The sequence below is a fragment of the Leptinotarsa decemlineata genome, unplaced genomic scaffold (genome assembly GCF_025532065.1).
Source record: "Leptinotarsa decemlineata unplaced genomic scaffold, Ldec_3_MD MMD2_tig00000882_RagTag_RagTag, whole genome shotgun sequence".
Classification (NCBI taxonomy): Eukaryota; Metazoa; Arthropoda; class Insecta; order Coleoptera; family Chrysomelidae; genus Leptinotarsa; species Leptinotarsa decemlineata.
The window spans coordinates 4,883,687-4,907,976 of NW_027412556.1; the positions used below are offsets into that span (position 1 = coordinate 4,883,687).

Consider the following 24,290-nt stretch of genomic DNA (forward strand, 5'->3'; position numbering starts at 1 on the left):
AATTACAGTGGGACTACTTACAACGGGCATTACACAGCATATTGTCCTCTCTTATGAACAGGAGGGAACAAAGCAGAACTTTTGAGGTGTTTTTTTTTCTTCTCTCTTGTAATAAGCTAAATTCTGTTATTTGATTTGTATTTCATGATTCTTCTTTATAAAATATATTCCATTGTAAAAACCAAAAAAAAAAGTTTTTTCGTTAAAAAACACATTTTGGATTCTCTATTGTAAAAAAAGTAAAACTGGAACGTCAGGTATAGAATAAATCCAAATAAAGCACTTTTCCCAATCTCCAGAAATGCACTACTTTATTGTGGGCTCCATATATAGAAATAACATCGGAATGAAACCCCTGGCCGGATAGGCCTGGAAGCTTGGGCCTCAGTAGAAAAGAAGAAGTGGAAGACGGAAGATTAATTTGCTTCACACATGCGCGTACTGTCTGTTCTGTTTAAGTTGAAAAAATTACATATATATAACCAAATAACTAGCGAAATAAGACAGGTTAACACATGGTATTATGGTATAAACCAGACAAAGTTGTAATCACGTGATCGACATGACTTAATGCGCCTGAATGGGAGCAACAGCCAAAAACATTGAGAGAGAGTACATATGTATTTTTCATGCATTATATTATTATGTATATATGCCAATTGATTTGAAGTAATTGTATGAGGAAAATTCAATCAAATAGGCAATTAGGTATCGAACAAGGTTATGTTGGTCTGTTCTATCTTCGATTTTTTATGATTGTGTTCTTGAGTAGTCTAGTTGATATGCTTGCTGTCACTAGAAACTTTTGGCGAAGTTTAACTGTACATGGCAACTTGGCAACATGGTATTCAGTGGATTTGAAATTTTCCGTTTGGTGAATGGAATGGAAGAATGTAAAAAAACATTTTAATGAAGATTGCTGTTTTGCATGATACATTATCATTTACATTTTTACATACCTTATATAAATTGAAGTTGATGTTAAGGTAAAATAATATCTTTGTTTAAATAAATTATGGATAGTTTCAACGAGTCTGCTGAGCTGTTATGCACCATGTCTCCTAAGATAAAACATAAACTGAAACCTGGACAAAAACAATTTAGAAGAGGTTTGTAAATTTTCCTTTCTTTTAGTTACAGTACTATAAATTGAAAATACAGTTGCAGGTGCATCTATATTAGCTTTAAAGAAAAATATAAGAAGATCATCCTTATATGAAAAGTCTATGCCAACTATAGATAATTGTGATTTGAACTTAGAAAGTACAGATAGCACAGAATCTTGTGATTCAGAGAAATGGAACCTCAAGATTATGAATGAAACTCCTATTATTATATCTGACACTGAAACTGATTCTGAGTCAGAACCCTCTGAGAAACAAGAACCTAATACAGTTAATTTACACAACTATTCTCTGCCCGATGACAAAGTAAATGATATTGCATGCTGGTTAGAGAAAGTCACTGCAGAAAAAGAAGAGAAAGATACCACAACTTATACTGAACTATCTACAATTTACGGTAGTGAGACTGGAGAAAATTTCCTTGCAAAGGAAAAAGGACCTGTTGTCAATTCTACTTTCTTATCAACGGACTGTAAACGGTTTGATGAGCTATTTAGAACCAAATATAGAAACTTGAACGTGTCAAATAATGACTCCTTGGGGAGTGGTGACAATGAAGATGTGGTTACTTCTTCTAAAGATTTAGTTATAGACGATTCTTTTGAAAGACAAAATGAAAGTTTGACAACAAGATTGGAAAAGACCGTGAAGGTTAAGAACGGATCAAAAGTTAATGAAAATAATGTTTCTGAAACTCCTCCACAAACAACAATTGGTAAGTAAATAATTTGAAATTACTTGCGAATTTAATTTTTATCAGATTTGAAGTCAGGGCCAGATTTGTATGACAGGGTCCCTAGAAAATGCACGTCTTGGTACCTTTTTACCTCAAAAAAATCTTTTATCAAAACATGATTTTAATCATGAATATTTTGTTTTTATTACACCATTATGAATGTATTTCATCACTCTATTCGTTAAACAACTTTGAAACAAATACAATACAATGAAACATTAAAAAGCATAAAGTATTTATATATGTTGGCATTACTAATATCCTAATTTCAGAGAGTAAAATATAAGATACTATGACGAAAGCAAACTTCCATAGTGATGTTTCAAAGTGAGCAATGAATTTGTCTAATACATTTATAGTATTCACAACAAAAACTAAACTATGAGTCCAATCTCCTAGGTATCAAAGTAGATGAAAAAAATGACTTGGTAACCTTACCTATGATAATTAATTAACACAAAAACTTTAGTCTCAAGGTGCAAAATTATTTAACACTCTTTCATTTGCTCAACTACTTTGGAATTGTGCAGTAAATTTCAAGTTATGGATCGATGCTTTGAGGTAACTTGTTACATGTATTGCAGCTCTCCCAGCAATTTGGTTTTTATATACTCAATCGTTGCAAAACGCCATCCTTTCGTGGGTCTCTTCAATCTTGGGAACAGGAAAAAGTTGCAAGGGCCTAATCTGGTGAATACGGTGGCTGAGGTGTTGTTTTTGACTAAACAATTATGAACAAGCAATGAGGAGTGAGCAGGTGCATTATCGTGATGCAAAAGCCATGAATTGCTTCTTGCAAGTGGCATATAACTTCCTTTTGCAATCTATTAATGATTTTTTTATGTCATTTAACTACAGTTCATCAAAAAATAACAGCCAAAAGCTGAATTCTCCTGGTGCGAGGAGCTAGTTGATGTGCATCTTGTAAACTGTTACTGTAACTGGTATTGACTGGTATTCCGGACAAAGTTTTGAACATAACATCTAAGATTTAAAATACTTTGTGTCACCTTTTTGAGTTTTTGTCTCATTGGCGGCATTGAACATTTTTATTTTGTAATTTAGCGAAATGAATTGTTTTGTATTATCCTGAAAATTACGAGCTAATCCTAAAACGTTTTCACTACTTGGTTGCAGGTGAAAGTGAAGACCTAGAAGTGATGCTTGACAAACTTTATGGAAATTCATGGAGACAAAAGCAAGAATTGATTTTACCTAAAACTGAACCTAGAAAAAAAGTTACGAAACCGAGAATGGCAGATATTCTATATTCTGAAAGGTTGGTACAGTAAACAAATAGACATATTCCAAATTACTAGATTTATTTGTTTTAATGAGTTACTCTACAGAGTATTGAATGTTTTGTTTTTGGGATCTGGTTTCATCCAAAGATATTACTTCTTTCATGTTTTTTTTTCAGGAAACCAAAACGTCCTTTATTCAAGAAGGGGAATGAAGAAGATGATGAGCTCAATTCGAATAACCTAAAGCAAAACGTAAGACTGAAAGCGAATGCACATTCAACGCTGTATTCAAAATTGAAAGTTTTGTGTGATTCAGATACGAATTCCGAGAATTCTCCAATCAAAGCTTGCCCAAAAACTAGACTTGATTTTGGTGATGAAAGCAGTGATGAGACAACAAATGATCCAAAAACTTCTAAATATTTCCAAAAAAAGCCAGTCCTCCAAAAGGATACCAAAAAAGATGACTTACCAAATGAGAATTTTGATTCATCGGACTTGGGACAATCTCTAGAAGAGAGAATAAGAAAGAAAATCAATAACATAAAGGTGCCATCCGTTGAATCAAAACCATTGAATAAAATTTCAAAAACCCCTAAAAAAACTCTGACTTCCAATAAAGAAAACACTCCGATTATGGAATTTCCACAATTCTTGAATATGAGGGCAACTAGACCGTCTCTAACAAGCAGTACGAGTAACTCTGATGAGGAAACAAGTCAACCAAGATTTATTACACAGACAAAGAGAAAGGCTGATAAACCTACTGTGAATATTGATGTCAGCATATCCAGTGACGATGAGTGGGACCAAGAAGTTAGTAAACTGAATCATAAAAAGGAGATTCGAAATGGAACCTACAGCTTCCTCGCCTCCTTATCAGGTATGATGAAATTTAGTCGAGTATTCTTTATTTCAATATTTTTCAAATAGTTAATTCAACTATTTATTCAACTATTATTCAACTGTTTTCTCAAACCTCTCCCTTAAACTCCTGAGTTTGTTTTGTTTACTGTTCTGTCTAGAATTGAATTGTTATTGCTTTATAGCTTTTCCATAAGATTCATTTCCAATGGAAATCAAGTAACCAAACATTTTGTACAAATTCAGTACTTGTAGCCATTTGGTGGTTGATTAGTCAGTCCTACTCATGAAATCACTACCATTGTGGAAGCAGGTTCGATCTCAACTCTGGGGTGATTGATTTTCACTGTGTATCATCAAATTCCTGGTAGAATTGAGTCACTAAAAGTTTAGATCTTGTTGAAGCTTAGCACAAGTTATGATAGAATAGACCGATTCTTGATGAAAATAACGTATTCAAAAAACACACTTGAATGTGAAATTTCCACTTGAAAGTTCACAAAACGGTGATACGTGTTTCGATATATACAATAGCATTTTCAAGCGTCACAATACTGTTTAGGGCAGTGCAGTGCACAGTACATCAATATTCAAAACATTACAGTACTGTTTTATACAGTACTATTTGGTGCAGTACAGCACTGCACTTCACTAAACAGTACTGGCATGTACAAAACAGTACTGTAATGCATTGAATACATTACAGTACTATTTAGTGCACTATAGTCCTCTTTTGTACAGTGCTATTTGGTGCAGTATAGCACTGCACGTCACTAAACAGAACTGTACTAAACATTACTGCCATGCACAAAACAGTACTGTAATACACTAAATATATTACAGTACTATTCATAGCACTACAGTACTGTGTTGTACAGTACTATTTGGTGCAGTACAGCAATGTACTCCACTGAATAGTACTGTAGTAAACAATACTGTCCTGTACAAAACAGCACTGTAATGTATTGAATACATTACAGTACTATTTAGTGCAAAAAAAGGACAGTTTTGGTTGCGCGAAAGCAAAGAAGAACAGATCTCAAAACGTGAAGGCAAATTGAAGGCAAATTCACAAGATTTGCTGACGACAAGTCTATACTTTGGCATGGAAAAAGCACTGATGTAGTAAAAATTAGGGTATAGCATGATATAGGCAAAGTTAAACAATGGTGTGATGCTAATTTATTATTTTCCAATATATCAAAGACTAATATAATGTCCTTTAAATGTAACGTGGATCATATAATTCTTGAAGAACACATCATTGATCTTAAATTAGAGAACAAATTTTCAGGTCTCAACATAGACAACAAATTAAAATTTGGAACGCATATTAGTGTACTATGCAAAAAATTATCCTCAAGTTGTTATGCGATAAGGTCTATCCCTAACTCTTTGGACTATCACTCTGCTAGAATAGCATATTTTGCACTTTTCGAATCCCACTTGCGGTACGGAGTTTGTTTCTGGGGAAGCAGCTGTCAAAACTTGAGTCAAGTTATCACAATTCAAAAAAGAGCAGTGAGATTCATTAACAGAGCTAGAGTCCAAGATTCCTGTAAGCCCTTTTTTTAACTCAGCACATCTTAACAGTCTACTGACTCTTTATTTTAGAAACAGTCTGCCTAATGCACAAAAAGCACAAAGATACCATCTCGTCTCACATTCAATATTCCTATTCCGTCAACAGCACAAATTAAAAACTCAATTCTTTATAATAGCAAAAAATATTTCAATCGTCTCCCCCTTTCAACCAGAAAGTTAACCTGCTACAAACAGTTTTGCTTCTGCTAGATAAATATTATTATAGTATTGAGGAATTTTTTTCATACTTTTTCAGAACTCTTTTAAATACGTCTAAATTTAAAAAAAATGTACACCATTGTTTAGAGAATTTCAAGATCTTTCAAACGATGTGCAAATCGCCCCCAGTTCCTTATTAAAATTCGAAATGTTGTTCACCCTCTGCTCCGGGGTTGAAGTGACGACGCTGTAAATGGGAAAAAAAACTGTCCCCCTCCCAATAAAAATCGACCTGTCTGAGCATTTTTTAGGATTTGCAAGATTAGTACCCAAAACCTCCATGTCAAGTTTTCGATGGCCCACCCTGTATACCACGACACAGTAGAAAGAATATTTATTGAGATATGGTGCTACAAAAACATGAATGATATTAAAACGAACAAAACTTTTGAATCGACAATAATTCCTTTGATATATCCATTTTAATTTTTTCAGCAAAGAATTTTCTTCTTCTAAGTCTACTAATCGTCGTTTTGAGAATAGTTTTCGAGGGCTGGACGTGATATAAAATGGAAATTTCCCCGAGTTTTGTAATTAATTTGGGAAATTCAGAGACGCTGTTACAAATACAATTTTGAATAGAAAATATATACGTGCTCAGGATTTTTTTTATAAGAATATGATTAAGATAAGTAAATTTTTTAATTTTAAATATTACTATTTACATATTTACACAATGTAAATTCTAATTGTTAGTTTTTTTTGTGGAAGAGAAGACTTAGAAGAGGTAATGTAAATTAAAATAATCTCCCTGCAACTCCAAGTTCACTTCTTTCATGGCTGACTGCACTATTTGAATTGTTTGTAAAACTGGTTAGCATTTTTTAGCACCAAAAAAATATTTGAAAAAATTTTGAAAGTCTCATGAAAATATTTCACTTTAAGGTGACATACCACTTTCGAAATGTGACATGTCGGCTCGGATATACAGAAATAACTTTAAAACGTTCAAAGATGAGCTGCTCAGCAAATTGTTCAAAATGTTCAACGAACATGTTTTCGATAATGCTCTTTCTCCGGACATGCTGATCGAGTGGAGTGACAGGATGACCAGAACGGCAGGATTCTGTTACTGCAAAAAGATAACTCGAAGAACAGGCCTGGTGGAAAGATCGGCGAGAGTTGTTCTTTCCACTAAAGTTGTAGATTCTGCCGAACGAATGAGGGATACATTGATTCACGAGCTGTGCCACGCTGCAACTTGGATAGTCGACTGTGTTTCGGGCCATCATGGGTCTTTTTGGAAGTCTTGGTAAGATAATATATTGATAATGTCATCATTGAAAGGGTAACAACTTTTAAATATCTGGGAGTGGTATTACATCAATAATTGAACCTTAATACACACTGTAGTTATATTCAGAAGAAAATAGCCACGAAAATTCATCTTTTATATAGATTGAAAAATAAAATGAGTGAATATGCAAAATTAACAATTTGTAAATCAATAATAGCACCCCACTTTGACTATTGCAGTATATTACTCTATTTTGTGAGCAATGAAAATCTAAACAGACTACAGAAGCTTCAAAACAGATCCTTTAGGGCAATATTAAGTTGTAATAAACGCACATCTGTGGAATGCATGTTGGAAACACTGTCTCTTATGTCTGCTAAACAAAGGATAACAATGAATATGCTAATATTTATATTTAAAATTAAACACAATATGTTGCCAAATTATCTGAGTGATCAGTTAACCTACACAAGAATGAGCATTCATAGTTTGTGTAAAGAGTAATTTCAAACAACAAAGACAATGCAATAGCGATAAAATCAAGCAATCGGAACTGGAAACAACAAATGCAATCAAAGATTTAAGAATCACTCTTGACCCAAAAATGTCATTCAAACCCCATGTTATTGCAAATGTTACTTCTAGAGCACTAAACATGTTAGGTTTCACTCTTACATATGCAGGGGAATTATCTCTCTCTTCCTCAAAAATCATATATTGCTCAATTGTTAGATCAATAATCGAATACAACTCCACAATTCGGTGCTCTTCATATAATGTGGATATTGATATGCTTGAGAGTGTTTAAAACAAGTTTTTAAGGTACTCTGCATAAAAATTGGTATATCTTTTCATGGACCTGTACCATTTTTCAGCGAATTGTTTTGAACATACAATTACCATGAGCATGCTTTCAAGCGTCCGAAACCATCGTTGAGTCAAAACTGATTTTTTGACACACTATGTACCTTTTTTCGGAGAACACCACATATGTAAGAAATAGGAAAATTCGTAACAGAAAGAAATCCTCAAATATCAATGAAAATTTTTGACAATATTCATATTTGCTTTGATTTGGTTTAAGATGCCCTTGTTATCAAATTAATGTTCATTGGAATTAGTACAGTTTTCTTTTCTTCTGTCTTTGATGTTTAAATTTGAGATTTTTCCATCTTCAGGGATGAAAACCTTGTTAAGAAAACAATAACTTTTTTTAGCAGTAATCATTCACTATGTTCGCATTACAAGTGAAAATATATCTCAGAAAGGAGAGTGACGGAACGCAATTACATTACATTACATTACATAAATTGGAAATATATGGATTTAGTGATGTGTTGCTTTGGTTTCAATCATACGTAGTCTGTTCAAAAATAAGGGGAATTTTCATTCGCATTGTAGCATTTTTCTGACTCAGAGTACAATCACCGTATGCCACTGTCAACATTTCAAGTGTATTTGAGCACTTATTTCAATTTTTTACACAAAATTTGTTGCAAATTCTTTGATACATTTTTTTCGTATCAGAAAATGGCCAGAATCATGCCTTCTGCATGCCTCTCGCTAACAATTTAAACATGCTAAACAGCAAAAACTGTGAACATATTGTAACGAATCTAAAGCCCCCTGACCGATATGTCGGCCAGCGAACAAACACATGACATCACCGCAAAAGGAATGCAGTCGGCAACCGCCGGTTAAACTTTAGTTGAGTACCGAAACGACTACAGAATTCTAGAAAGATGGTTACCGATATATAAGGCCGGCTTCTCGTCCCAAGAGGGCAGTTGAGTTCAGAAAAAGAATCGAGCTGTTGAACAAAGAATTCAAATAGTGGAAATAAATTAAGCGTTAGTTTGTGATAGTGAACTATTGTTTGATATAATTTTTTTAAGACCGTAAATTCTTTAAATTGTCACAATACGTTCGAGAGGAGTGTACCAACATGAAAAAATGGCCAATTGAATGTACAGTCACCTTTTTTTAGAGACTATCACTTCACATCCAAATATACTCGACTTTTGGAGTTCCTCAGTGTCCAGTTCCTGGTCCATTGTTGATTTTGGTATACATTAACAATTTATCCCTCATTATTGTTAAACGTGAATTTACTATATTTGCTGATACCACAATAGTAGGCACTCAAGAAATCAGTTGCAGTATTGACACTGATTTAGATTCAATAAAAAAGTTGTGTGATGCAAATAGATGATCTTTCAATTCAAAGACTTGAATTTTCAGGTGCACTTTGAATGACATCTTTCTAGGGGTTATTAGTTCAGTTCCAAGTCAACTAAGTTGTAGTTATTTATTGATGATGAAATTTAATATCAATAAGTTTTCATATACTATTACGTTGTGCAGAGACCCTTCAAGTGTTTGGAAAACATTCGGTGTTCTTATTTGAAAGAAGTTGTTTCGGATAGTTCGTATTGGAAATCTGAAAAAAACTTTTGTGCATTATCTACACATCTTTATATAAAGTTTTTATTTATGTGTTCGATATTTTTCATTCCTAAGGGCGTTTTCCATTTTTAATATAATTATAGAGAAGTAAAGAGCCAAAAGTTTTTTCCAAAGACTAATCTTCAATGAAAAGAATCTTTTACAATATTTTTTATAGTTTTCACTTATTTTTCAAGGGCCTATAAAGCTATGAAAACATTCCCGGAGTTGCCGACAATCACAACATGTCATGATTATGTCATCAATACGAAATACACCTACAAATGCAGTGGATGCGGATACAGGTATTGTTTGATAAATAGAATTTGGAACCTCTGGTTCAAAAATTAATCTATTGAGAGCACTTTTACCTCAGCTAAACAGAAATGCTGTCTTTTATGACTCACATTCCGGTAACTAAGTTAGAATAGATCTTTAAATAGCATTGAAACATATTTATTTATTAATAAACTGAAACTAAATGTCAATAAAACAAAAAGTATGATTTTGACATCATCTTATAAGTATGATCAAATTGTTTGGGCAAATGCTGTTATAAATATTAATAATGTTAGCATTGAAATTGTGACTGAAATAAAATATTTGGGTTTCATAATTGATAAAAATTTAAAACTAAATAGTCATGCTGATATTATTTGTAAAAAAATATCTAAGAAACTTTTTTTTCTCTCTCGTATATGTAAAAAAGTGTCTATGTATGCTAGGTTGACTATTTATAAAAGCCTAATACAACCTCATTTTGATTATTGTACTACATTACTTTTTCTACTTGGTAAAAATAAAATAACGCAATTGCAAAAGCTTCAAAATCGGGGCATGCGATTAATATTGGGATGTAGTCGTTACTCAGCAATTAAATCGATGTTACAGTGTCTAAACTGGTTTTCAGTTGAAGAACGTATATTATATATGACTATGATCTTTATATTTAAGCTGCATAAAGGATTGCTACCCAATTACTTTCAAAAATTCTTATTGAGAAATAATGAACTTCATGATTACAATACGAGAAGAAATAATAATTTTTACATTAATAAAACTAACACTAAATTTGGAATGAATACTATATTTCATAAAGGCTTAAACGAATTTAATAGACTACCACAATTTGTAAAAGAATCTAATTCAATAAACCAATTTAAGTCATCATTAAAGAAGTATATTAGTGACAGCTCATTATGATATTTGTAATTTTTTTTTTTTATGTGAACTAACCTAATAATCTATAGATATGTATGTATATTTGGTTTTCCTTGAAAGGTACTTTAAAATGTTACTATATTTACATAGTTAAGGTCGTGAGATATTTTTGAATTTGTAATTTTTCTTTTTTTTGTATATTAGGCTTGCCTACTTAATAAATAAATACAATACTAAGTTGGCACCTGATGATGCTATCTTGGTTAGCGAAACTAGCATTGAGTGACAGCATGTTTGTTCAGGCAAGGAAAATATTTTCGAAAGGTACAGGTTTTGCTAATATATATCATTAGATTAATGGACTTATATGATTTCTTCGATTGACGACTTGTTTATTTTGTGGAAATTCATGTTCACTGAGGATACACTACAAAAACACACTTTTGTCTATTTTCCACTATATTTCTTTATTGTTAAATAAAGAAATAAGAAATGTTAAATAAAGAAATAAAGTGGAAAATAGACAAAAGTGTGTTTTTGTAGTGTATCCTCAGTGACTTATATGAATTGAGGACATATGTTATTACTAACGTTGAAAAAATAAAATTGCAATAAATTTGTTGTGACGGTGAAACCATGACACAGTTACGTTTCTTCACGAAATAGATATTTCTAATGTTTTCATAACATTCTATGAAAACAAAATTTATCTCGAACAGCTCATGATGAGAATAGTTTGAATCAAAATAATTTGAAGAGAAAGGTTAGGTTTGGTTAGGTCAAAAGTGAGTGGGTCTATTCGCCCTGCCACCGCAACCCGCAAGGTTTTATTGTAGCTCGCACCTATTCACACTCGACCAAATAAACCCAACTTCTCAACAAAGCCGATTAGTCTATAAAGTGAGTGATCTTACAGGTCAGATCGTGACAGTATGGCTCTGCCAAACTCTGAAAACATGATTTGGTTCGCAGTGGGACAGGCACAAAGTATTTGCTCTGCTGTTTCATCATTTTTCAAATAGAGGCGACACACACTCTCTTCCGACAGTTTGAGTCTCTGCAAATGATGATTCAGACGACAGTGACCTGTGAGAAGGCCTGTTAGACATCATAGTTCATCTCTACTGTAGTCCAACAACTGTTTGGTTTCAAGCTTCAAAAGGTGAATGGACGTCTTTAAGTGAGCCAATCCTGGAAGATTTTGCCATAAGTCTTTAAATCTTCTTGCCATCCAGGTGTTCAATGTTTGTTTGGAAAAACCCAAAGCGATGCCTACGACAGGTTCTGGTTCTGTGAAGCTGCTTGCAGCACCTTCCTTTGCAAGGGAGTCAGCAGCCTTATTGCCTTCCAGGTCAGTATGGTCAGGAATCCAGATCAGATACAGTTTGTAGAGTCTTCCTATTGAGGAGAGTCGTTTTTGGCAATTTGCTACCAATTTAGACGTTGCTCAGTAGGAGCCAAGAGCTTCCAACGCCGCTTGACTGCTCGAGAATATTTTTATTGACTTGTATATCAAGTTGGATTCTACCAATCTAACTGCACACAATTCAATAGCATTCAGCAATACAGTCACATAGGTCCCGAGGCAGATTGATATCTCTGTCCTGCACCAGAACCTGCAGGTGTTTTGGTTCATCTGTGAACCAACAACTATTTACAACAGTACTGTATAAGGCAGTTCGTAGTTGACAGAGGCATAATGTCGGAAACCATTCCCAGAATGCCATGACTTCCATGGTCGCTGAGGATGTGGTACTGATGGCACCACAGATGGCTAGACAACTCTGTCTGTCTCTGAAGAACTAGTGTTATTACCTGTATATTTTGCAACTGATAACATTTGAGAGGACTCGATACCTTCTTCAATTGTCTTTCATTTCAGATTTCATAGTGATCATTGGACTTTGATGCAACTTCCACTGGTGGACTCGAAAGCAATTTATTTTGATCAATTTCAATTACAAAATGTAAGGAATACTTGTCTTCAAGAAAATGCATCTATTCAGATTTATGTGATCAAGAAAGATTCTAAAGATTTTGCTAACGAGTGAACATTTTTGATTGATTCTGATGCCGTTTTGGCTTACAAATAATATAAATTGGAGTTCATGATGTTTGAAACAGGATACAATTAACTTAGAAAACACCAAAACCATTGCCACCGAAAAATGTCTCCATGTCTGGATGATCCGTGAATTTATTGAAATTGAAAAACGTTCTGAATGCCTCAACAGGCGAGATGATTAACGAAAATCACCTCATTCATGGAGATCACTACTGTCATTACTGTACCCGGCCCAACAAAAAACACAAAAAATTTTGAAAAAAAGTATCTATTTTTCAACGTAATCTCCCTGTAGCTCTATACACTTTTCCAGCGATGTTCAATAACTTCCATACCGTTTTAATAATGAGATCTGTCTTGCTTCTCAAAATAGCCAACATCACTTCTTCATCGTTGGAAAATCTTTGGCCGCTGAGCCATTTTTTTTAAGTTTGGGAACAGAAAATAATCCGAGGGGGATAAATCTGGCGAATAGGGTGCATGAGGTAGCAATTCAAACTTTAATTCTTTAATTTTGGTCATTGCAATAATAGATTTGTGAGCTGCTACATTGTCTTGAGGAAACAACACTTTTTTCTTAGTCGAATGCGACCATTTTCGCTTGATTTAAATTCTGATATTCTTTCATTGTTAAATATGACAATTCCTTTATTGATGTATTCATATCTGCTTCATTCTAGCATTGGACGACATACCAAATCGCTTGATGTGGAAAGGAAAAGGTGCGGTTATTGTTACGGAAAATTCGAGGTATTGATCAACAAGACCACGAAGAAGGGAGAGACTAAGTCGGTACCGGCCACTCCTAAAAAAGAAGCATCCGGTTTTGCTTTGTTCGTAAAGGAAAATTACGGGGCTTATAAAACACCAAATCTCAAACATGGGGACGTGATGAAATTGCTAGGTCAGAAATTTCAACAGTTGAAAGTGAACCAAACTTGATTGGAGTGTTGTTATATACTTTATGGCCCTGGGTCTTGATTTCTGTCATAACTGTGTTATTTGCCACAGTAATTCAAAAATAAGATTGAACTACTGATTTTATTTGATTTTATTTTTTTATTATTGTCATGAATATCATTAGGAGTTATGACAGAAACTGTGACAGCCAATAACGAAATATAAAACAGGAGGCATCACTTTAATCCTTTACGAATATCATTGCTAAGACTGAATTTCTCAACTCTTGGCTGGATTCCATAATAAAAAAGATTATTTATATTTTTAGCATATTTTCGAAGTAATGATACTAGAATTTTTTTGTAGACTGTACAATGTAACTGACAATTCGGGATTAATTTTTTTAGTCATTGGAGATGTAATTTTATTATGAAATCTGGTCTTAGACGAACACTTAGTGTTTTTCATTTGCATTCTAGTCGAAATATTAAATATACAGTTTCTTTCAGTTGATCTGGTAGGAAATACATTTTCATAAAATAATGTATGCTTTTGTAAACGAATGTTGGTTCACAATTTATTTTTATGGACGACGAAATGTATCTATATACATGACTAGATAGATAGTACAAATGTAGTTTAAGTGATATTTCAATACAATATTGATGTTGAATATTTTTAATACATTTTTTTATCAATACGATTTTTTATTTTATTATTGTTACAATTAGGAAGTAATGATAATTAGGTATGTATTATGTCATAAAATACAAAATTATACATGAAAGGAGCAAATACATTTAAATCCAAAAAAGCAGGGAAAAAGCGTATGATAAAAACAAACTGATAAGATAAAAATTTGCTGAAATTGAAGTTATTACATATGGCAATTTTCACAGAATATTGAGATATTTATATTTTTGGGAAAGAATTATTTTTGGCTTTCTACCTCTTCCCCACCTTTATACAAAAAAATGTTTAGACATCCTGTGAATGATATCTCATTTAATTCCATAACGAATGTTTGAAAATATATCCTTTTCAATTTCAATTTTTTTGTGTCTAGTTTGTCTAGTTTGAGAAAACATTTTAAGGAAGTGAAGGTTCAAAAATTGCCGATTTTTTGGCGGTCAAGACGATTCTGGGGGAAAAACCGCCCAAAATCGGCAAAAAGTCGGGAAAACCTTGCAAAAACCTATACATACCTACAAAATGTGCTTCTTAGAGACCAATTGGAGGCTTCCTGTAACAAAATTCGAAACTTTGTCTACTGCACATTTTTTTGTATATATCAAGTAGAAGAAAGCCAAAACCTTTTTTTCTCAAACATCAATTTCTCCTGAAATGTACCCTTTTCAATTGAAATGTTTTGTTATAAATAATTTTTTGAATGTTCAGGTCAAAAAAATGTTCTAATGGAATTTTTAATCGAATTAAAAAAGAATAGGGTTTGGGAAAAAACTCAACAAAATGAAGATCCAAAAATTGCCGATTTTTTGGAGGCTAAAAAGTTTTTAGGAAAAAAACCGACTACAATTGACCAAAAAAAGGGAAAAGCTGGCAAAAACCTAAAAAGTTTTTAGGAAAAAAACCGACTACAATTGACCAAAAAGAGGGAAAAGCTGGCAAAAACCTATACATAACTACCAAATGTGCTTCTTAGAGACTGATACGTACGCTTTCTGTAATGAAATTCGAAACTGGTGTAACAAAAAACCCATTTTTCACCCACTTTTTGAAAGGTTGTCATATTTCCCACAAATTTTTATATACATTTACATAAATGAATATTATATAATATTTATATTATATAATATATATTTATGTAATATATAATATATTTATATTTATATTATATATATATATATTATATATATATATATATATATATATATATATATATATATATATATATATATATATTATATATATATATATATATATATATATATATATATATATATATATATATATATATATATATATATATATATGTAAAATAGAGATTTTATCGAGCGTGCATGATGAGGCCAATAGCCAGAAACACGTGTCCGCGGTTTGCCCCCTTTTTGGAGTGTTGTGTCCACGAATTATTTCATTTTTGATTTGTATCATGCACACTCCATAAAATCTCTATTTGTATTTATATCCTGGACGTTACGCAGGTAGCTATAGCTGCCTACGTGGTCATGTTAGATGTAGCCTGGGAATTCTGGGTCTTCTAACTGGAACCACAAATGTGCGGTTGGCTCCTTTTGTTGACTCCGTGCGTTTGTGTTGTTTCCTATTTTCGGCAAACAAGTGTTGCCCATCTTTACACTTGGCTGCACCGTGCTGATGAGGCCAATAGCCAGAAACACGTGTCCACGGTTTGCCCCCTTTTTGGAGTGTTGTATCCACGAATTGTTTCATTTATATATATATATATATATATATATATATATATATATATATATATATATTTATTTATTTATTTATATAAATTTATTAATTTCTTCTAAAAGTATACACTTTTCACTAAAACTTTTTTATTTCGAAATAGTGATTTTGAATTTTTTCAAATTTATCGGTAAAAAAATTTTCTATCGGAATTTCAAATCAAATTGAAAATGGAAAGTTTTCAGAAAACATTTTAATGAAACGAAGGTTCAAAAATTTGAGATTTTTGGCCGATTTTTGAAGGCTAGATAGATTCAGGGGCAAAAACCGCCCAAAATTGTTCAAAAATCGGCCAACAAATCTATACCTACCGAATGTGTATCTTAGAGACTGAATATGATGGCTTTCTAATACAACATTAGAGATATTGTTTACTGGTGTGATGAAAAACCAATTTTTACCCACTTTTTAAGTTTGTGTAATTTAAATTCAATAGTATCAAAGCGATGAACTGTTTAGTGATTTTTTACCTAAAACTTTCTGCACAGAATGAATTTACACACACTGTATGAATTTAGTAACTAATTTTTTCCCTAATACGTTCAACACGTTGTGTAATATCTTTGGTTTTCAGAACATTTTTGATGGACTGACTTTATTGGACAATATTTATAAACACCTTACAATTCAATAACGAAAGAAAAATAGTGTCTTATAATGCAAGAACATATAAAAAGTAACTGCATAGGCAAAATTCATCACTCAATATGAGGATCTTAAAAGGCGCTTCATGTTGTATAAAATTAATCATCATCTCAAAGCAGGATATCATCCATAAGAAGTCTAGAAGAATTCTCGACCATCATACATTCGTGAACAATTTTCCAATCAAGCTTGTTTAAACAAACTTATCCTTGCTAGAACATTCTTAATTATTTCTAGTTGTTTTTGTCTTATGCATATTATGTTTAGAAGGGGAGTGTATTCGCAAGGTACTCATTTAATTTTACGGGGGTAACACAAAAATTGACCTTCGCGATTTTTTTTAATTGCATTGCGCAACTCTGGATTTGACTTATTGACTGTTTTTTTCTCTCTCAAAATGTTCACCAAAACTTTGTCAATAAGAGTTTTTCTTTGGACAATAAAGTATATTTATAATAATAATAATAATAATATGTTATTTATTTAAGATCCAAATACAAATACAAATGAGAAGTACAAATTGAAAGTTCGAATGAATAACGAGATGCTCGATAAGTAAGTGAATACTTGTTTCGAGATACAAATTTGGTGTGAAAGGGCATATACATACATTGAAATAGTTAAACAAAAACGTAGAATGAATAACATATCAAGGTATTCGACTACGAACATATTCAATCGTAAATGTAATCAAACATGTACAGATATTATAAATTGTTATTATACTTAAAATAAAATAAAATGAAAAAAACAAACACTATAATACAATACAATTACAATTCAAGATTATTTAGCTTTCAACCAGTTCTGTTTAATATAATATATCAATCGTTTATATTACTGCTTGATAAGAGTGAGACATAGGTATTTAAAATGGTGTTCAATTTTCATTTTCCTTGAAATAAAAATATGAAAACAGATAGTATAATACAGCAACACAATTTTCAACTTAGCGAATATCAAACTTTTAAACAGTTCAGTTCAATACAATATATCAATAATCTATATACCTTTTTGCTAACAGTGATACATCGATATTTAAAAGCTTTTCAATTTTCATTTTCCTTCGACTATTTCAGTGACTACTGTTCTAGGCATTTTCAGGAGGTATTTTTTTATTTCTTTCTTGTTATCATTATTATAACTTTACACTGACAATTTATTTGTGATAGGTTATGCTGAAGATGCATAGAAACCAAGATTGATTGAAATACCATGGTGTTCTGTACTGTATCTGTAGAGTAGGGAGGTTGAGTCTAAGCCCACAGCACTTAGCCCACATGTGACCCATTGTACATCCTCCCGAGGAGTTGTCCTCCTAGGTCATCGTCCATCCTGTCTTTTCCAGGAAGGTGGACAGGCCAAGACTCGCCAAACACACACTCTCTTATTGAAGATAACTTCGGGCACTCGCATAGGACATGCCTGACAGTCTCATCTTCCTGTTCACACATCCTGCAGAGAGGTGTGTCCACTAGCCCCAAATTATGGAGATGTTTCCTTAGTTGACAGTGACCAGTCAAAAATCCTACTGTTGAACGTAGATTTTTCCTGGTCATCTCCAGATATTTCTTCGGCGCCAGCTTCCCAGGGTCGCCCAGGGTGATTCTGGCAAGATTTAATCCTTTGATTTCATCCCATCTCTTTAGGGATTGAGCATGGATGTGACGTTTGGCCGTAGGTGCCACTGGGTCCTAAAATTCTTAGTCCAACCGCTTCCTTGGCTAAAGAGTCGGCAATGCGATTACCTTTACTCCTGTCGTGCCCTTTAACCCACCTCAGGATAATGTTATTATCTACCGAGGCCAGGTTTGTGTTTAATAAACCCTACAAAATACAAATTAAGCAGAACACAGAGTCAGATGCTACAAATGCAATACGGATTTATACAGATGGCTCAAAAACCAAAGAAGGTTCAGGATGTGGAGTGTACTCCAGATCACTAAGCCTAAGGATCAAATGGGGAATGGGAAGAAATACCAGCGTGGTCCAAACAGAACTGGCTGGTATCTCAATCGCCACAAAAGAAATAACCAAGAAAAGAATTTCGGGCAAAAACATAACAATCTGCACTGATAGCAGACAAGCACTATTAGCCTTGAACAGACACCGTGTTACTTCAGGGCTAGCACTAGAGTGCCACCAAGATTTAGCCAAAGCCTCGGTAGATAATAACATTATCCTGAGGTGGATTAAAGGGCACGAAATGAGTAAAGGTAATCGCATTGCCGACTCTTTAGCCAAGGAAGCGGCTGGACTAAGAATTTTAGGACCAAGTGGCACCCACGGCCTGATGACTTCGACAATTGCGGAACTAGTCAAATGTTACACCCATGCTCAATCTTTAATAAAGAGATGGGATGAAATCAAAGGATGTAATCTTACCAGGATCACCTTGGGCGACCCTGGGAAGCTGGCGCCGAAGAAATATCTGGCGATGACCAGGAAAAATCTACGCCTTACAGTAGGATTTCTGACTGGCCACTGTCAGCTAAGGAAACACCTACATAATATGGGGCTAGTGGACACACCTCTATGCAGGATGTGTGAACAGGAAGATGAGACTGTCAGGCATGTCCTGTGCGAGTGCCCGGAGTTATCGTCAATAAGAGAGTGTGTGTTCGGCGAGTCTTGGCCTACACCTGCCGATATAAAGGAGATGTCTCCCAGCGACCTGTCCACCTTCCTGGAAAGGACAGGATGGACGACGACCTAGGAGGAAAACTCCTTGGGAGGGCTTACGTGGGCTTACACTCACCCTCCCTACTCTACAGATACAGATCTACCGATGCTTTGGCTAAATCTTGGTGGCACTCTAGTACTAGCCCTGAGGTAACACGTTGTCTGTTCAAGGCTATCTGCTGTCAGTACCATGGTGTTATCACTTGGACCCCTCATGTGAAATATTTTGACGAAAAAAACACTACAAAAAATCATTCATTGCTTCAAACGAATTGAGCTTCGAAGTTTTGCCTAACCCACCATATTCCCCAGACTTCTCACCGACCACTATCATCTTTTCAGGCACTTCGATAACTCTCTCTCCAGTAGATCCTTCGCCAATCAATACCAGGCAAAAACGGCCTTCGTCGACTTCACTGAATCCCGAACATACGATTTTTATGCTGATGGAATTGATCTACCTGTGTTACGTTGGCAAAAGTGCACTGATTCAATTTGCAGAATGAAGTTATCGCTAAACGTATCCAATGTCAGTAAATTGACGGAAATGGTCGTGGGTGCAACTCAGCATCTGCCAGATATTTATCTCGAGAGGATTTTTCTAGTTGAAGTTGTGTTGCTTCTGTAACTATACATGGCTGCTTCCTAGGTGTCACGGGGAGTCATTAACACTGCGTACCCATAATGCGAGGCTACTGATCAAAGCATTCGATGCCAATGCCAAAAAAATAGAGGTCCAAAAAGTAACCTCTTGAAAAATGTAGTTTACTGGAAATCTGTCATAAACTTGAGAAGTGAATTCATCGGACAAAATTCTTTTCTAGTTTGTAACTGACCTAGGTTATATTCCGGTTCGATAAAATATCTCACATTTGTAAACGATAATAATTTCTATATATTATCCATGTCCTAGAACTTTACGATAACCTTTCAATAATGTACGACCATGAGTGATATGGAAAAATTGAATATCGTCTAGAACTAGATCCAAGTGTGAAAAATATAAATAACTTTGATGTTACATATAGTACAAAATATGTTATATAAAACACAGTTTTCAAAATAAATGTTGACTCATTTCAAATAGGGTCTTTTCCAAAACTAGAAACACAATTATCAATTTTCTTTGGGAATATTAATTTTTTTATATTATGGGAAATGTCATTATTTGAATATGGTTATCACTGCATTCCATATTTAATTTGAGAAAACACCGTATCCACAACATATAAAATATGTATTTTAAGAATGATGATAATTTTTTTCATCATGTATACCTTTTTCCTGTATCTGGAATAGCACAAATTTCTGAAAAGTATATTTTTATATTCGCGACCTCAAAATCGCATTATACAGTGTGATTCAGTAAGAATGCAGTAAATTACAATTTTTTTATTACATTCAGGTGCATAGAAACAGCTTCTTTGAAAAAAAAAACATTTCTTCATCTTCTGCCTATTCTTCTTCAAAAAAGTAATTACTATCCAAACTAATTCATATCTTTGCATTTTCTTTATAGTAAATAATCTATCAAATGCAAACCAATTTTCCAGTGGCTGTTTTCTAGTTTCTATAGTTGATTTTCAGCTCCAACTTCTTCAATTCTGATATTTTCAATTTACTCGTAATTGAGCTACGTGACCTCTGGCAGATTTCGATTTTGATGACTCTTTTGCTTTTAATTGAAAACATAACCTATCAACATTTGTAATAAAATAAAATAAAAACAATCATAACCCCTAAATAGAAAAATGGAATAGTTTCAGGTGAGTTTTCTTTATTTCTTTTTGCTTTCTACTTCTTTCTCCATCATTGAACAAAAGAAGAGGGAGCTTCCAAAAAAGAAAGAAAGAAAATAACTGCATATAATAAGTTCTGTGTAGAACATAAGTTTCTTTCAGGTCCAAACTAGAAAAAAACCCTTTCGGAACAACCACTTTCACATGAACATTGAATTACAAGAGACTCACTTGTTTCCATTCATTTTGTACTACAAACAGTCGTTATGGAATTGAGAATGATATCATCCTCAATGGTGTACTTCGAAGTTTCGGGACAATAAACTTGTTTTATCACCACATCAGCGCCTTTTTGGATATCGGCGCAAAGCCAAGCTGTTATTTCTTTCATAACAGTACGACTTTATGTCACCGAAAGAGAAAAATCTGCTCTTGTCAATAATTTGATAATAATTCGGAAATGAGCCAGAAAAAATTGTAGTAGTAAGTTTATGTTACCAGTTTCGATCTTCCTGAAAAGTGGATTGAAACTATTTTAGTATATTGTAGAAATACTTTCAGACTTCTTTTAGAGCCGATCAAAGCTACAGAGACAAATATAGTCAGATATCATCATTCTTTTTTAAAAATATTGTTGAGTTATATCAAAAAAAGCATTGTATATTTTGCTCCCTTCACGTCGTAGAAGTATATTATGATATTTTTTCGAAGAACAACTTTTAGCCATATTTTCCTGAAATAGAATGTCTTTTTATATTTGAAATACGTTACAGAATTTTAGTACCTACTTTGAACATTTATCATTACATACTGTTACGTTTTTCCCGGTGTGTTGACCAATAATTGACTACACTGAATAATCAAATTTAACTTTATTACACTTTAAATACAATAAACACTCCAACTAAACCTTCAACTATTATTCGAATGTCTATCGCCTTACTATATCGCTTCGCATACCGCACTGTAACTTCCACTTGACTGTGTCGATATGCTCGTGGCGCTAGAAAATTTCGCCGGAATTCCATCGAAATCGATAGCATTATTCTCGCTCCATCTAGAGCGGCAGCGAACATCGTACTTTCGCGCGCTCTGAGCTACGTCACAATTGGTTTATGGCTACCAGTGGCGGTCAGTGTTATTTTCTTTAGGGCATGATGTACAACAGTATTATTAGACAAAGTGTCTTCGTCGCTTCTATCTATCTTTCTGTTTGTTTGAACTCGAAAAACTCAAAAACAACCGAACTGATTTTTTTACTAATCACACCAATAGACGGAATGATCCAAGAGGAAGGTTCATGTGAATATTTCATTATTGAAAATTTGTGTAAATGGATTGAAATACGAGGGGGTTCCAGAAGTACCCGGCCCAACAAAGAAAACACACAAATTTTGGAAAAAAATGTATTTATTTTTGAACATAATCTTCTTGAAGCTCCATACACTTTTCACAGCGACGTTCAATAAGTACGATACCGATTTTATAATACGAATTGTCTTGCTCCTCAAAATAGTCACTAACTGCCGACATCACTTCTTCATAGTTGGAGATTCTTTGACTACTGAGCCATTTTTCCAAGCTTGTGAACAGAAAATAACCCGAAGGGGATAAATCAGGCGAATAAGGTGTATGAGCTAGCAGTTCAAACTTGAATTCGTAAATTATGGTCAATGCGATAATGGATTTGTGAGCTAGTGTATTCTTGATGAACCAACACTTTTTTCTTAGAAAGCTGGGACCACTTTTGCTCGATTTCTTCACTTAAACGTTGCAATAACTTCGCATAATACTCGCCGTTGATAGTTTACCTTTTTCAAGATATTCAATGAAAATTATCCCACTCGCATCCCAAAAAAAAACAATGCCATGACCTTGCCTACAATAGTCTTCGCCTTCTTTGGAGCCGGTTCTCCTATTTAAGTCCACTGTTTTGATTGTTTTTTTGTCTCGGGTGTAAAGTGTTGCACCCATGTCTCATCCATGGTTATAAAACGACGCAAGAATTCTGCTTTGTTGCTGTAAAACTTTGCTAAACACTCAATTGAAACATCTTCACTACACTGTTTTTCTCGAGTGTGGGCAAACACGGCACCCATCTTGCACACAGCTTTCTCATATCCAAATTTTCAGCACGCATTTTAAAATGTGCGGTAGGTACGATGTACCTACCGCACATTTTAAAATGCCTACTGAATCTGCTAGCTCGCGAACTTCCATTCGATGATCATTCAGTACAGCTGTGCGGAATTTCTTCACCGTTTCTGTAGTCATTACCTCATTTGGTCGACCACTGCGTCTTGGCAGCTAGTACGACGTCGTTTAAACTCTGCTAACCAATATTTTACTGTTGTAAACGACGGAGCAGGCTCAGCCGAAGTAGAATCCAGTTCAGCTTTTATATTGGTTGGGCTGAGGCCTTTCAAATAAAAGTATTGTACTGTATAATGATGACCGATTTTCATCATTTTCACAAATTCATCGAAAACGTTCACTATTGATGGCTGCCAAACAAATACTAAACAATGCAGCGTCTTCAAACTTGAAACACATGCTTTATAGATTGTGTACTTTCTAACACAGTGATATTTTCCAAATAATTACTGCCATTTCTAGGTCAGGCTGGGTATTTCTGGGACCACCCCCGTATGACAATGCCATACGAAACCGTGGTGGTTTGCTCTGTTTTATTTTTTCCTGAAAAAAAAAATTAGATTTAGAGACTGTCAAAAAACATTAAAGTAGCGGAAAAGCAGGGAATTCCCTAAGGTTTATGTCGTCTATTCAATGAAATAAAGTTACAATTAAGTACCATCTTTCATACACTTATTTGAGGATACTCGGCGCTAAAAAGAAATCTGTTGAACTCATTTATTCTTCGTAGATTTGAATCTGCTGAAAAAAAGCCGCCTCACGTCTTTCAAATTGGGCACCAGCTTCGTTTCTGGGTAAATTTGAAAGTCGTCCTCATTTAGAAGACATATTGTCAAATTGATCACATCAACATTTTCTGACGTTTCTAAAATCGAACGATAACTTGAAAAATAAACGCAATCATCGATGTTAGTACCTCTCGAATGAAATATCCTGATTCTCTCTCCGATGAGCATTTTGAACTACGAAAACCAGAAGACAAACAAAAATAAAAGCTTGACCTAACGGTGTTATCGGTGTGATGAGTAAACCCCACCAAGCACAACCATTTA

General features: G+C 33.9%; 1 protein-coding gene across 2 annotated transcripts; it reads left to right on the forward strand.

The window, feature by feature from the left end:
* Nucleotides 1-852: 852 nt before the first annotated feature.
* Nucleotides 853-14,277, forward strand: LOC111505345 (Germ cell nuclear acidic peptidase). 2 transcript variants are annotated; one of them, XM_074174866.1, is made up of 7 exons: nucleotides 854-1,109; nucleotides 1,162-1,839; nucleotides 2,998-3,139; nucleotides 3,281-3,987; nucleotides 6,657-7,023; nucleotides 9,651-9,758; nucleotides 13,360-14,277. In XM_074174866.1, the coding sequence occupies exons 1-7, from the start codon at nucleotides 1,016-1,018 to the stop codon at nucleotides 13,619-13,621; spliced, it is 2,358 nt and encodes a 785-aa protein (XP_074030967.1). In that variant the 5' UTR covers nucleotides 854-1,015; the 3' UTR covers nucleotides 13,622-14,277. The 2 variants fall into 2 exon arrangements, with proteins under 2 accessions (XP_074030968.1, XP_074030967.1); XM_074174867.1 differs by lacking the exon at nucleotides 9,651-9,758 and having other exon boundaries at nucleotides 853-1,109.
* The last annotated feature ends 10,013 nt before the right edge of the window (nucleotides 14,278-24,290 follow it).

What these genes read in the sequence shown, in the direction of transcription:
- LOC111505345 (XM_074174866.1), top strand. Translation starts at nt 1,016, where the DNA reads ATGGATAGTTTCAACGAGTCTGCTGAGCTGTTATGCACCATGTCTCCT. An exon ending in GATATTCTATATTCTGAAAG is followed by an intron (nt 3,140 to 3,280) that starts GTTGGTACAGTA and finishes TTTTTTTTTCAG; the next exon opens with GAAACCAAAACGTCCTTTAT. An exon ending in CTTCCTCGCCTCCTTATCAG is followed by an intron (nt 3,988 to 6,656) that starts GTATGATGAAAT and finishes TTTCACTTTAAG; the next exon opens with GTGACATACCACTTTCGAAA.